Consider the following 15430-nt stretch of genomic DNA (forward strand, 5'->3'; position numbering starts at 1 on the left):
CTATAAAGGTAAAGAGAAAAGTCTTTGTCTCGTGGGGTATCGTATTAGTCCATTCTTGCACTGCTAAAAAGAAATATCAAAGATTGGATAATTTATAAAGAAAAGACGTTTAATTGGCTCACGATTCTGCAGGCTGTACACGAAGTGCAGCAGCTTTGGCTTCTGCAGCAGCCTCAAGAAGCTTCCAATTATGGCAGAAGGCAGAGGTGGAATGAGGCATCTCACACGGCAGGAGCAGGAGCAAGACGCAGAGTGGGGGAGGTACTACACATGTTTAAACAAGCAGATCTCATGAGAACTCACTCACTACCACAAGGATAGTACCAAGGAGAGGGTATTTGTGAGAAATCCCCATCATGAGCCAGTCACCTCCCACCAGGCCCCGCCTCCAACAGTAGGGATTACCATTCAACATGAGATTTGGGTGGGAACACGGATCCAAACCATATCAGGTAGACTGTAACTGACAGAGTTTGAGGAAGTTGCCCCCGAGAGTGCCCCATCCCAAAGAAGATGTGGACTTTTCTCCGAAGCCAAAGTGCATTCTGCTGCATCTGTTTGAAAAGATGGAAATTTGCTAGCTTTCCTGGTGCAAACTCCTTATGTGGTTGATACAAGAAAGACAGGGTGGGGAGGGTTATTTTTACATCTGTATGCCTATGAAACTGGTTAGGAATGCCTCAGTTACTTAGGAAACTAGCTTCGAAAGCTTAACCACATTGAGATTTCTTTCAGTGGAGCCCATGGATAATTCTATAGTGATGCTGTGGGCAGACACGTTTTTCCGTGGGTTCCTTTCTTTAGGGTCACTCTTGATCTATCAGAATGCAGTTTCCTAGCCTCCAAATGGTCTGTCAAATTGGAAATGTACATGCAATTCCATTAAGAAGCCTGGGTCTTTCCCTCATAATCCATTTCCTGTCAGGTCTAATTATTGCTGATTACCTTGAGCACTGTCTTTGTTCTGGATAAAGTTCAAAAGCTTCTAAGTTTGAAACTGGCCTCCTCCTCCACCACAGGAGAAAAGTCTACCATCATTTATTGTAGAGATGACTAGAAATTATAAAACCTGGAGAAAATGGAATGAACAAGCTCTTTGGTTGGAATGGAAATGAACTGGAAAAATGGTTGCTAAAAGTATCTGTTTATTCACTTAACTTGGTAAGAGTCACCATTTAACAGAGAAAAAATAATTTACCACTTAATCAAGGAAAATGCTGACTTGTAAAGATTTAAAAGGATAATATCTTAAAAATAAATTATTGCCATTAAGTCAAACTATCTGGAAGGTTATATATGTAAGGGATAAGATAACAGAATCTGGAAGTAGATTTCCTGGGGTTTGAATCCCAGCTCTATAACTTAATTGCTGTGTACCTCTGGGTAAGATATTTAACTTCTCATCTCCGTTCCTCAGTTTGCCCTTCCATAATATAAACATCCTAATAGTACTTAGCTCACAACTATTTTAGGATTAATGGGATTAATGTAAGTAGAGTACTTACAATAGTACCCACATTAAGCACTAATGAAGCATTTGCTATTATTTCTTCTCTCTTATTCCCTATGTCCAAAATCTTGTATCTGCAAAGTACCCTTTTGATACATCACTTAATTTTGATCCAAAGAACAGCTGGGCAACATTGGTAGAGGTTTCTTCCCTATTTTATAGACAACTAGTCACAGATTCAGGGTCATTTAGCTGATAAGTGCCTGAACTCTAACTCGAACCCAGGCCCGGTGACTCTGATGTTGGCAGCCTCGCCACTGCAGTCTGCTACCTATGCCATTGATAGCAGTCATTGGTTCAAGTTTGAAACGAGCACTGCCTTTTAAGCAGACACATCCTTATAAGATTTATAGCCAAGAGCCTCTATTAAATCTTACATGAACTTGAATGTTTTTGAAATAAAAAATAAGTGAAGGTAAGTAAAAGCTTTTATTTGAACAGAAAACTATCTTCTCTGATGTATCTGACCCAAACATGGAAGCGTTACTTTCATTTACACACACACACACACAAACACCGAGATAAACAAATCTAGAAAGACTAATTATTTTTCCTGTCTCTCCTAAGCAAAATGTCAAAAGAAAACAAACAGTCCAGGGGAAAAGTAAATTAGCTTTGTAAAAATCCTTTTCATTAGAAAGGCCTAGAATTCTAGTAGCTGTATAGGTAAGGCACATCTGTTTATTTTTAAACACAATACACATAATTTGAGGATTATCTGGTTCTCAGGATTCTAGTGACTATCAGGGGAGGTCCAGCTTTGGCAAGGTTAGTGATGATGCCATAGAGTAATTACTTAGAAAAAATAATAAACAGTTTCATAGCATGGTATAATTCCCATCAATATCCTTTTTTATTTTCATTTTTGCCCATCATCTAAGGAAAAGCAGAGAAGCTTAATTTGATATACAGAGGGAAAACAACTCTGAATGTACCTTTTTTTTGGTGGGGATGGGGGTGTAAGGAGGAAAGGTTGACCAGCTGGTTTTCATCTATATGCCATAATTCTCTGTTTAGTTTACACTATTAAAGTCCAAAGCCTTTGCTTTAATCTTAACTGTTGCATTATGCCTTATTGCAGATTCTATCATGTCGCATCTATGATAGGGTTTCCGACTTTGGCAAAGCACCATCCCTCAAGCTGGTCCTTGCCATATGGGTAGTAAATGCATCCAACATTTTTTCATTGGCGCCTACATCATTATGTTTTGTCACCAATGGTTTCTCGGGTTTTCAGTAAATTGCTGCATATACTGTGGTTTGGAGATGCCGAGATGATCTCTGAACATTTATTTAACTGTACACAGCTGAGTCCTCATTAGGGCCTTCCTGTCCTGCTATACTTTTTTAGATGACCTAACATCTGTTTGTTGAAGGAAGGGCATGAGGTGGGGGGTGGTGTACGTGGAGAAGCCATAAAGGGAAAAGAAAACAAAAAGCAGGAGGAGACCAATGTGAGGGAAAACAGCTTTCCAGGAGCCCTTATCACTAAGTCAGGAAAGGAGGAGAGGGGAGGAGCAAAACCTACCTGATCTGTCTTCGTTTTGCGTATCACATCTTCGGCACAGCTCTGGGATCGTCTTGAGTGATGTGACTGAATACTGAATGGAAAACCAGAAAAGAGAGGGCATAAAATCACAATTTAAAATCCAGGCATTCACTCAGATTGGCCAGAAAAACAAAATACAAGAAGTGATACTTGGGTACAACATGAATTTTCAGAAAATTTATCTCATTTTACCCTAAATGAGCTGTGTGGTGATCTGGCAGCATCCTAAGATCTACCTGCAAGCATCTAACCACATGTAGTTTAAAAAGAGGGCTGGGCAGACCTTCTTTAACAAAAATCAGTGGGCATAGCCTGCAGACACTCTCCTCCTCTTATCACTTCTGCTACTTGTGGAAGACAGAAGAACTGTGTGACCCTGAGAGTTTCAAGAAGATGGCCTTGATAATTGCATTCTGAATCCTAAGGGTGAGCTTGTCTGTGAAAAGCCTAGAACAGGAGCACCTGGCTTCCTGCAGCATTGGGGGCAGTTAGGAGACATGTCTGGGCCGATGCTGACTGGACTATGCAAAAGTCCCTAATGTTGCCACTTGCCACAGGTTTTAGTGCACAGCATCCATTATTTCCATGGGAAATACCAGGGTAATGTCATAGATAGTTAAGAGGGGTATGGTTCTGTGTTTGAAAGCTCATCTCTTTCGCATATAGATTAGTTTGAGTGGAAAGAAACCAGCCTCCGGGCTCAACTTCAGCAGCCACTTAAAGGCTGGTTTTTGGGATAACAAATTATGACACAAGGGGTCATATGATTGGAAGGGCTAAAACAAATGTAAAATCAATAGCTATGATTTATGGGGATGACATGTGATGCCAATCAATCTTTCTTTAGAGGAGGGTGTTTTAAAACAAAATAAGTAAAATAAACTTGTTCTCTAATAAAAGACCAAGTCAGGGATTATCTTCAATCACACTCATACTTTAATTCATAAAATGCAGCTTCCTAAAACTACTTTGCTTTTTACCTCTAGGGACAATGTTCTTAATGTAAATGAGTTTGTATTATAAATTATTTCACCACTGCAAAATTTGAGGGGATTGAGAGAAAGCATTTAATCTAAAAGAAAAATGATCACAGGAAACTCATTAGGATTACTCTAGCATTACAAGTGAGGAATGTGTAATTAGGACACATTTATCACTAAGAAGGTACTTTAGTTAGCTTGATGTCGATAGATGAAGCAAAGCGTCTGCATTGAGATGTCCTTGTGCTTTCCCCAGGCTACCAGGACAGCAAGACATAGGGTGGAACTGTTGTAGATATTGTCAGTTTGCCAACTGCATGTCACAAGCAAATTAATTTCCAGTATTTGCAAGTGAAAAATGAAATCTCCAATGACTAATTAGAGAAATTACACTTACCTGTCTGATGCAATAACATCCTGTTTATATTGGCCATGCCTCAGAGACTACAGGTGCTTTAGCAAACCCACCCACATGCTCAGAGGGAGGGATGACTGCCTCTTAAACCCCAAATTAACCTATAAGTATTTTTTTTTCATGTTATGTTCTTTGGGGGTCTGGGGTAACACGGGTACAGAAAGCATTTTTCTTGGTACTAATAAGGTACCTTATGTTTCTGGCCAAGTACAAGCTCTCTAAGGAATCTGGTAGCTTCTTGAGACCAGCTGGTACAGGTTAAATAATTACACAGCCTATAATTCAATTAAAATTGGGCCTTTTGTTTTGGTTGCCATGTGTCCCATGAAACACCCTTTGGCAAAGTCTCATTCTTTTTTTTTCTTTTCTCTTCATCCAAGGCAAGGTTTTAGAAAGAGAGAATCTAAGATGAACTGTGTTTAAATATAGTTAATGAAAAATTCAGTAAGATTTTTTTCACTGGACTTAATGATAGATATCTGATTAAAATGGGTGAGCTGCTATCTGTATTTCGAGGCACATGCTTCCTAACTGCCATCTCCCACCCTAAAGTCAGACGTATCAGAATCTCTGAAGAATTCGCTATTGCTTCAACTCTTCTTATTTGCCCTCAAAGGCCCACAGTGCGCAGTAAGTTTTAACTAATGAGGTTTAAATTTGAGCAGCACCTGGCTGGTATGGGGACCGAGTCACAGGCAGACACTAGCCTAGCTAAGCCACTGCCACTGCCTCAAACTAAATCACTTATGGCACTTTGCCCCTCCACCCAGAGTCACATAGGAAGTCACTTTGGTGAAGGCATCTATTTTAATTCTCTGGTAACAATGACTAGAGAAAATATCATTTGCTACTCCTGGGACTAGAAATAAAAAAGTACAGCAATCTAAACAGGATGATAGGTTATCCAGAAAGTCAAAGTTTTGATAAATTTTAAGGGTATATGGAACGTCAAATTTGGCAGTGACTCCAATCTACATTGTGAACAAATCCGTCATTTTTTATAAAGACAAGACAAAATCAATTTGTGGATGTTTCAGTAAGTATAAACACTACTCTTTGGATGGAAGAGAAGGCTTAAGGGAATGCTGTGAAGATTGTTAAGCTGTGATGTGAAGAAATGCACAGGAAACACAGAGCTCACAAAACCAACATCCAAAAATGTTTCCACATTTGCAAATTTGGGAATGAGTGAATGATCCAAGAAGTCTCCCTTGCAAGTATGCATTGTGCTACCATCTGGGAGCTGGAATGGAGGGCTTCCCAGGCCTTCATCCCAGTTCACAGGACAGATGGCCTTTTATAAGGAACTGTCAGATTGCCAACATACCTCATTCTCAGGACAATGGCAGGCTCCCAGGGCAGCAACTACTGTCAGTTTGGCCCTATGGGAACCCAGCCCAGTGCATCTTCCCTGCCTGTGTCCTCCAATCCAAGCTTTTGTAGCCTGTTCCCCTGACTCCTATTGTCCTTGGGTGAGAAGAGTGAAGAGGGGACTTGCAGTTAGTTGAGAAGTATTACATCTTCTATCTCTATAATTTATTCCTGTTCTAGAATTCTTCCAGAGGTTATTCCTAGTGAAAATAGGCTTTTTGATCTAAATTTGTTTTCCAGACTTCTTTTCCACTTCTCTACCATGACTGAGGAAGAGCTCCATCAAAGGTTGACCAGCTTCCTCTGCCTCTTCAACGTCCCTGTGCTTCCAAAGTTTTGTTTGCCTTCTGTTTCTTTACTCAGGGGTCCCCCTTTCCTGCAGTGCCCTCCTCCAGCCATGCAAATGCCACCATCCCACAAGGCAAGGCCAGCTGTGCTCTGCTTATCCATGAAGCCCTGGCTGATTGCTTTAGCTCTTACTGACTTTTCTCTTTGCTCCTCTTGGTAAGTTTCTGCCTGGTCTTGTGCTGTGGCATTTCTTATCTGTAGGTGTTGGCTTCCATAAGCACTTGGGGGAAAAATGATATTTTTGATTTGTATATGTACATGGCACACAGGGACTGATTAACTGTTTAACTGAAATAACAAGATGTGTACATATTGACTAATACCTGGGCATAATATTATAGACATTCAAAGGAGCTCTTTCATGTTTAGATGGTAAGTGGGACTTTCCTCTAGGCCTTTATACTAACACTAGAATTAATCAGCTTTCTGAAATAAAAATTTGACTAACGCTCTGCACAGCCTAAAGGACAAAGGCCATATGCCTTAGCATGGCACCTAAAGCCTTCCATGAGCTCAGCCTCATCTCACATTGTCTACTTCTTTTGATTGTGGCAATAACAAATTCTTGGTGGTTGCCCTACCTGTTGTTTTGCCTGTCTATACCTTTACATATGCTATTCCATCTACCTGAAATGCCATTTTGCCCATTTTCCTAAGCAAACGCCTTTTAATTCTTCAGGCTTTGCCTAGGTATCACTTCTACACAATCTTTTCAGACCCCTTGACCCATAAGGAATTAATGCCAGCTTCCAAAGTGTGGTCTCTGGACGAGTGGTATCAACACAGCCTAGGATTTGTTAGAAATTCACATTCTTGGGCTCCATCTCAGACTTACTGAATCAGGAACTCTAACGGTGGGGCCCAGCGATCTGTTTTTTCACAAGCCACATAGGTGATTCTGATACATAATGAAGTTTGAGAACCATTGTTCTGTATTATTTCCTTATGTTAGGCATATGTCCATTACAAACTCATCACATGATGGTTCTCCTATATGTTTACATAACTGCTTTCTCTGCTTCCCAAAGATGTGGACAATATTTTATTTACCCAAGATACTAGGCAATTATTAAACTGAATTAAATAAGTTCCTCTAGATATGAGAACTAATGAGGCAGGGATATAGTTCAGTCCATAATTTTGGTGGCAGTAGTAATAATAATGTCAGTAGCTAATATTTACATAGCACTAATCTTAGAAAAACCCATAATTGCAAGCCTAGCAATAAATCATTTTATATTTTTAAAAATTCTTAATATATTAATAGCATGAATACTAGCTGATGGCTTAACCTTTTGTATAAAGGACGATGAATTTGGAGCCATAAGATCTAGATTGAAGTCCTAGTTCTGACACTTATTAACTCTATGGTTCTGGACAAATAATTCATTTAATATCTCTGGGGCTCAGTTTCCTTATGTGTAAAACACAGATAATTATATGAGATAATGTAGATGCAATCATTTTACAAACTGTAGAGCTCTAGTAAATATCTGCCTCTTCTCTTTATCCTGTTTTCTATGTTTGCTTTCAGAGCTTACCTCCTCATCTTTATTTCTGCCATGATTTTAAGCTCAGTAAATGAAGATATGAGAGCTATTGAGGCGGGAAGACAGGGGTAGAGCTGGGACTAGAAAGGAAAGGAAATATAACTCAGCCTATTTTGGTACGTTATTTGGCTTCTCTTTGTTCTTTCCTCACTCAAGAGAGTCTGCAGCCCAGGGCTGACACTGAAAAGTCAGCTTCAACCACTTCACAGAGTTGATATGGTGCAAGATCATCCTATACAGCCCAGCCTACACCAGTCAGTTTTGTCACCATGCCATGTAAAACAGTCGGAACATGCATGAGATTCATAATGACAATGCGTGATTTCTACATTGGGATGCAGGGATCTCTGACCACCCTAGATATTGTTCAGGGCTGAAAAGCCTTGGCCCTTATTCCTGAAAACTGGAGCCAACTGAGCGAACGAGCAGACATTACTCAAATGGTAATGAGCCACAGAAAATGAAAGAACTAACATCCCAAGCACCTTTGCAAGCTGGAGACTGTTAAACTACTAAAGCCCCATAAAAGTTTCCAAAAGAAACAATTAATCCAGCCATCCAAACAACCATGGTGAAATTCATGATTTCTCACATGGTTTTCCAAAATTCCGGCAGGTATGTCAACAGCCACACAATAAAAACAATGGCAATAATGTGTACAAGCAAAGCTGGGAGTGACAGCAGAGACATGCAGCTGAAGAGAGATTTTCAGAACATAATAATTTTCTAAAATTTTGGCCTTCCCTCCAAAGGCGTGCACTTCCAGTTCAGGAAGACTTCATGCCCTCCATTACAAACTGTGTTCCACTGCCCCTTCTCTTACAACATGGCACTAACACACTGCCAGCCCTTTGCTGGGGCTCAGGTTTCCTCTTTTCCCATCTCCTCAGGACGCCTGCCTGCCACCATTCTTTCCTCCCTCCCTTTCCTCAGCCCACTCTCACCGTTGGCTTTCTCCTTTCATCCTATAAAGATAAGCAAGCACTCCTACCACTTCAAGACACTCTGCCTCCTTGACTGAGCATGGGCCTTTCTGCTCTTGCATTCATCAGCCATCTCTTTTGAAAGAATTGTCTCTGTTCTTGTTTCTATTATCTCATCTCTGTACTTACTCCTCCAGCCCTCATGATAGGGCTCTGCCTATCATGCAAAAGACACTGTGCTTATTAGGGCCACCAAGAGGTCTTCCGGAGGGCACTTTTCATCTCATCTTTATAATGACCTATTTGCCACCATCAACTATTGTTTTAAACTCCTTAAATTCCACCCCCCTTGCCTTTTTAGCTCCCTTAGTTTTCATTTTTTTATCTCTGAAAACTTATCTCCAGTTCTTTTGTAGAAACCTCTTTTTCTAGACCCTACCACATAGGATATACTTCTGCACAGTTCAATTTTTGGAATGTTCTTCTCTTTCCACATTCCATGTTTTCACAGATGACCTTAACTATACCCCCAGTTACAGCCACTACCTCTACATGGTACAGATACTGGTGACCCACATTTTCATGCCTCTATCCCACTCTGCTTTAAATTCATTTCTTCCCACCATTTGAGTTACATTAATGAAACTTATTATAAATAATCCTGTTTTCAAATGAATTTGAATTTTGCTTTGGTACCTTATTTTTATCATATCTTCCTTCTAAGAGGTTTTCTTTTTTAAAATTTAGTTTAATTTTTAAATTGCATTTTAGGTTTTGGGGTACATGTGAAGAAAATGCAAGATTGTTGCATAGGTACACACATGGCAGTGTGATTTGCTGCCTTCCTCCCCTTCACCTATATCTGGCATTTCTCACTATGCTATCTCTCCCCAACTCCCTACCCCCCACTGTCCCTCCCCTATTTCCCCCCGACATAGCCCAGTGTGTGATGCTCCCCTCCCTGTGTCCATGTGTTTTCATTGTTCAACACCCACCTATGAGTGAGAACATGTGGTGTTTGATTTTCTGTTCTTGTGTCAGTTTGCTGAGAATGATGGTTTCCAGGTTCATCCATGTCCCTACAAAGGACACGAACTCATTGTTTTTGGTGGCTGCATAATATTCCATGGTGTATATGTGCCACATTTTCCCTGTCCAGTCTATCAATGATGGGCATTTGGGTTGGTTCCAGGTCTTTGCTATTGTAAACAGTGCTGCAATGAACATTTGTGTGCATGTGTCCTTATAGTAGAACGATTTATAATCCTTTGGATATATACCCAGTAATGGGATTGCTGGCTCAAATGGAATTTCTATTTCTAGGTCGTTGAGGAATCGCCACACTGTCTTCCACAATGGTTGAACTAATTTACACTCCCACCAACATGTCCCACCAACAAAAATGTTCCTATTTCTCCACATCCTCTTCAGCATCTGTTGTCTCCAGATTTTTTAATGATCACCATTCTAACTGGCATGAGATGGTATCTCAATGTAGTTTTGATTTGCATTTCTCTAATGACCAGTGATGATGAGCATTTTTTCATATGTTTGTTGGTCTCATGTATGCCTTCTTTTGTAAAATGTCTGTTCATATTCTTCACCCGCTTTTCAATGGGCTTGCTTTTTTCTTGTAAATCTGTTTTAGTTCTTTGTAGATTCTGGATATTAGTCCTTTGTCAGATGGGTAGATTGCAAAAATTTTTTCCCATTCTGTTGGTTGCCGATTCACTCTAATGACTGTTTCTTTTGCTGTGCAGAAGCTGTGGAGTTTGATTAGGTCCCATTTGTCTATTTTGGCTTTAGTTGCCAATGCTTTTGGTGTTTTGGTCATGAAGTCCTTGCCTACGCCTATGTCCTGAATGGTTTTGCCTAGATTTTCTTCTAGGGTTTTTATGGTGTTAGGTTTTATGTTTAAGTCTTTAATCCATCTGGAGTTAATTTTAGTGTAAGGTGTTAGGAAGGGGTCCAGTTTCTGTTTCCTGCACATGGCTAGTCAGTTTTCCCAACACCATTTATTAAACAGGAAATCCTTTCCCCATTGCTTGTTTTTGTCAGGTTTGTCAAAGATCAGATGGTTGTAGATGTGTTGTGTTGCCTCCAAGGCCTCTGTTCTGTTCCATTGGTCTATATCTCTGTTTTGGTACCACTACCATGCTGTTTTGATTACTGTAGCCTTGTAGTATAGCTTGAAGTCTGGTAGTGTGATGCCTCCTGCTTTGTTCTTTTTGCTTAGGATTGACTTGGCTATGTGGGCTCTCTTTTGGTTCCATATGAAGTTTAAGGTGTTTGTTTCCAGTTCTGTGAAGAAGGTCATTGGTAGCTTGATGGGGATAGTGTTGAATCTGTAAATTACTTTGGGCAGTATGGCCATTTTCACGATATTGATTCATCCTAACCAGGAACATGGAATGTTTCTCCATCTGTTTGTGTCCTCTCTTATTTCGTTGAGCAGTGGTTTGTAGTTCTCCTTGAAGAGGTCCTTTACATCCTTTGTTAGTTGGATTCCTAGCTATTTTATTCTCTTTGTAGCAATTGTGAATGGCAGTTCATTCTTGATTTGGCTCTCTTTAAGTCTGTTATTGGTGTATAGGAATGCTTGCTATTTTTGCACATTGATTTTGTATCCTGAGGCTTTGCTGAATTTGCTTATCAGTTTCAGGAGATTTTGGGCTGAGACGATGGGGTCTTCTAGATATACAATCATGTCGTCTGCAAATAGAGACAATTTGACTTCCTGCTTTCCTATTTGAATACCCTTTATTTCTTTTTCTTGCCTGATTGCTCTGGCTAGAACTTCCAGTACTATCTTGAATAGGAGTGGTGAGAGAGGGCATCCTTGTCTAGTGCCAGATTTCAAAGGCAATGCTTCCAGCTTTTGCCCATTCAGTATGATATTGGCTGTTGGTTTGTCGTAAGTAGCTTTTATTATTTTGAGTTACATTCCGTCAATACCTAGTTTATTGAGGGTTTTTAGCATAAAGGGCTGTTGAATTTTGTCAAAGCCTTCTCTGCATCAATTGAGATAATCATGTGGTTTTTGTCTTTGGTTCTGTTTATGTGGTGAATTATGTTTATAGACTTGTGTATGTTGAACCAGGCTTGCATCCCTGGGATGACGCCTACTTGATCATGGTGGATAAGCTTTTTGATGTGCTGTTGAAATCGGTTTGCCAGTATTTTATTGAAGATTTTTGCATTTATGTTCATCATGGATATTGGCCTGAAGTTTTCTTTTCTTGTTGAGCCTCTGCCAGGTTTTGGTATCAGGATGATGTTGGTCTCATAAAATGATTTGGGAAGGATTCCCTCTTTTTGGATTGTTTGGAATAGTTTCAGAAGGAATGGTACCAGCTCCTCTTTGTATGTCTGGTAGAATTTGGCTGTGAACCCATCTGGACCTGGGCTTTTTTTGGGTGGTAGGCTCTTAATTGCTGCCTCAACTTCAGACCTTGTTATTGGTCTATTCAGGGTTTCGGCTTCTTCGTGGTTTAGGCTTGGGAGGATGTAAGTGTCCAGGTGTTTATCCATTTCTTCCAGGTTTAGTAGTTTATGTGCATAGAGATGTTTGTAATAATCTCTGATGACGGTTTGTATTTCTGTGGAATCTGTGGTGATATCCCCTTTATCATTTTTTATTGCATCTATTTGATTATTCTCTCTTTTCTTTTTTATTAAACTGGCTAGTGGTCTATTTTGTTGATCTTTTTGAAAAACCAGATCCTGGATTTATTGATTTTTTTGAAGGGTTTCTTGTGTCTCTATCTCCTTCAGTTCTGCTCTGATCTTAGTTATTTCTTGTCTTCTGCTAGGTTTTGAGTTTTTTGGATCTAGCTCCTCTTGCTCTTTCAATTTTGACAATAGGGTGTCGATTTTAGATCTCTCCTTGCTTCTCATGTGAGCATTTATTGCTCTATACTTTCCTCTAGAGACTTCTTTAAATGTGTCCCAGAGATTCTGGTATGTTGTGTCTTCGCTCTCGTTGGTTTCGAAGAACATCTTAATTTCTGCCTTCATTTCATTGTTTATCCAGTGAACATTCAAGAGCCAGTTGTTCAGTTTCCATGAAGCTGTGCAGTTCTGAGTCAGTTTCTCAATTCTGAGTTCTAACTTGATTGCACTGTGGTCTAAGAGACTGTTATGATTTCTGTTCTTTTGCATTTGCTGAGGAGTGATTTACTTCCAGTTACATGGTCTATTTTAGAGTTGGTGTGATGTGCTGCTGAGAAGAATGTATATTCTGTGGATTTGTGGTGGAGAGTTCTGTAAATGTCTATTAGGTTTGCTTGGTCCAGGTCTGAGTTCAAGTCCTGGATATCCTTGTTCATTTTCTGTCTCATTGATCTAATACTGACAATGGGGTGTTAAAGTCTCCCACTATTATTTTGTGGGAGTCTAAGTCACTTTGTAAGTCCTTAAGAACTTGCCTTATGTATCTGGGTGCTCCTGTATTGGTTGTGTATATATTTAGGATCGTTAGCTCTTCTTGTTGCATTGATCCTTTTACGATTATGTAATGTCCTTCTTTGTCTCTTTTGATCTTTGTTGGTTTAAAGTCTATTTTATCAGAGACTAGGATTGCAACTCCTGCTTTTTTTTTTTCTCTCCATTTGCTTCGTAAATCTTTCTCTATCCCTTTATTTTGAGCCTTTGTGTATCCCTGCATGTGAGATGGGTTTCCTGGATATAGCACACCGATGGGTTTTGGACTTTTATCCAATTTGCCAGTCTGTGTCTTCTGATTGGAGCATTTAGCCCATTAACATTTAGGGTTAATGTTTTTATGTGTGAATTTGGTCCTGCCGTTTTGATGCTAGCTGGCTGTTTTGCCCGTTAGTTGATGCAGTTTCTTCATTGTGCTGATGCTCTTCACCATTTGGTATGTTTTTGGAGTGGCTGGTACTGGTTGTTCCTTTCTATGTTTAGTGCTTCTTTCACGAGCTCTTGTAAAGCAGGCCTGGTGGTGATGAAAGCTCTGAGTACTTGCTTGTTTGCAAAGGATTTTATTTTTCCTTCACTTATGAAGCTTAGTTTGGCTGGATATGAAATTCTGGGTTGAAAGTTCTTTTCTTTAAGGATGTTGAATGTTGGCCCCCATTCTCTTCTGGCTTGTAGGGTTTCTGCTGAGAGATCTGCTGTGAGTCTGATGGGCTTCCCTTTTGGGTAACCTGACCTTTCTATCTGGCTGCCCTTAGCATTTTCTCCTTCATTTCAATCTTGGTGAATCTGACAATTATGTGCCTTGGGATTGCTCTTCTTGAGGAATATCTTTGCGGTGTTCTCTGTATTTCCTGGACTTGAATATTGGCTTGCCTCACTAGGTTGGGGAAGTTTTCCTGGATAATATCCTGAAGAGTATTTTCCAGCTTGGATTCAGTCTCTCCGTCACACTCAGGTACACCTATCAAATGTAGATTAGGTCTTTTCACATAGTCCCATATTTCTTGGAGACTTTGTTCATTCCTTTTCACCCTTTTTTCTCTAATCTTGCCTTCTCATTTTATTTCATTGAGTTGATCTTTGACTTCTGATATCCTTTCTTCTACTTGGTCAATTTGGCTGTTGAAACTTGTGTATGCTTTGTGAAGTTCTCGTGTTGTGTTTTTCAGCTCCATCAATTAACTTATATTCCTCTCTAAGTTGTAATCTCATTAGCATTTCATCAAACCTTTTTTCAAGGTTCTTAGTTTCTTTGCATTGGGTTAGAACATGTTCTTTTAGCTCACAGAAGTTTCTTATTACCCACCTTCTGAAGCCTGATTCTGTCAATTCATCACACTCATTCTCCATCCAGCGTTGTTCCCTTGCTGGTGAGGAGTTGTGATCCCTTGTAGGAGGAGAGGCATTCTGGTTTTGGGTGTTTTCATCCTTTTTGCACTGGTTTCTTCCCATGTTTGTGGATTTATCCACCTGTCGTCTTTGTAGTTGTTGACTTTCAGATTGGGTCTCTGAGTGGATATCCAGTTTGTTGATGATAAAGTTATTTCTTTCTGTTTCTTAGTTTTCCTTCTAACAGTCTGGCCCCTCTGCTGTAGGACTGAGGTCTACTCCAGGCCCTGTTTGCCTGGAGATCACCTGCAGCTGTTGCAGAACAGTAAGTGTTGCTGCCAGTTTCTTCTTCTGCTCTTTGTACCAGACAGATATCTGCCAAATGTCAGTCGGAGCTCTCCTTTATGAGGTGACTCTTTGGATATTCGGGGATCAGTGAGCTGCTTGAGGAGACAGTCTGTCTTTTATAGGACCTCAAGTGCTGAGCTGTGAGCTCCATTGTTCATTCAGAGCTCCTGGGCAGGTATTTTCAAGTCTGCTGCAGCAGAACTCATAACTACTCCCCCCACCTTTTTTTTCCCCAGGTGCTCTGTCCCAGGGAGTTAGGACTTTATTTATGAGTTTCTCTTTTGCTGCTGCCTTTTTTCAGGGCTGCCCTGTCCAGCGAGGATGTAGCCATGTGAACTTCCCTGAAGTACTGTTTATACAGGTGTAGTTAGAACTGCCTTGGCAAGGCGGGCCACCTCTATAATGGTGGACTCTCTCTGTAATGGCAGGCTGCCTTGGCAATGGCGGGCTGCTTCAGCAATGGCGGGCTGCTTCAGCAATGGCAAACTACCTCCGTAGTGGTGGACTGCCTCGGTAATGGTGGATGCCCCTCCCCCACAGAGCTGGACCATCCTGGGTTCAGCTGTGCTTGCTGCGAAACTCTCAATCCAGAGCATTTCCAATTGCTGTTTTTTTGTGGGGGGTGGGACCAGCCAAGCCTGATCACCTGGCTCCCTGCCTCAGCCTT

General features: G+C 40.4%; 1 protein-coding gene across 9 annotated transcripts in view; it reads right to left on the reverse strand.

Annotated features, from left to right (window-relative positions):
* LOC108306777 (synuclein alpha interacting protein) overlaps nucleotides 1-15430 on the reverse strand; it is a 154295-nt gene that overhangs the window by 58180 nt on the left and 80685 nt on the right. For all 9 annotated transcript variants that reach the window (XM_017531855.2, XM_017531854.2, XM_017531852.2 and 6 more), the window contains one exon: nucleotides 3039-3111. In XM_017531855.2, coding sequence (XP_017387344.1) covers nucleotides 3039-3111 — 73 coding nt within the window. The remainder of the gene's footprint in view (nucleotides 1-3038; nucleotides 3112-15430) is intronic.

This window comes from Cebus imitator, unplaced genomic scaffold (genome assembly GCF_001604975.1).
Source record: "Cebus imitator isolate Cc_AM_T3 unplaced genomic scaffold, Cebus_imitator-1.0 Scaffold74, whole genome shotgun sequence".
NCBI classification, from domain to species: Eukaryota; Metazoa; Chordata; class Mammalia; order Primates; family Cebidae; genus Cebus; species Cebus imitator.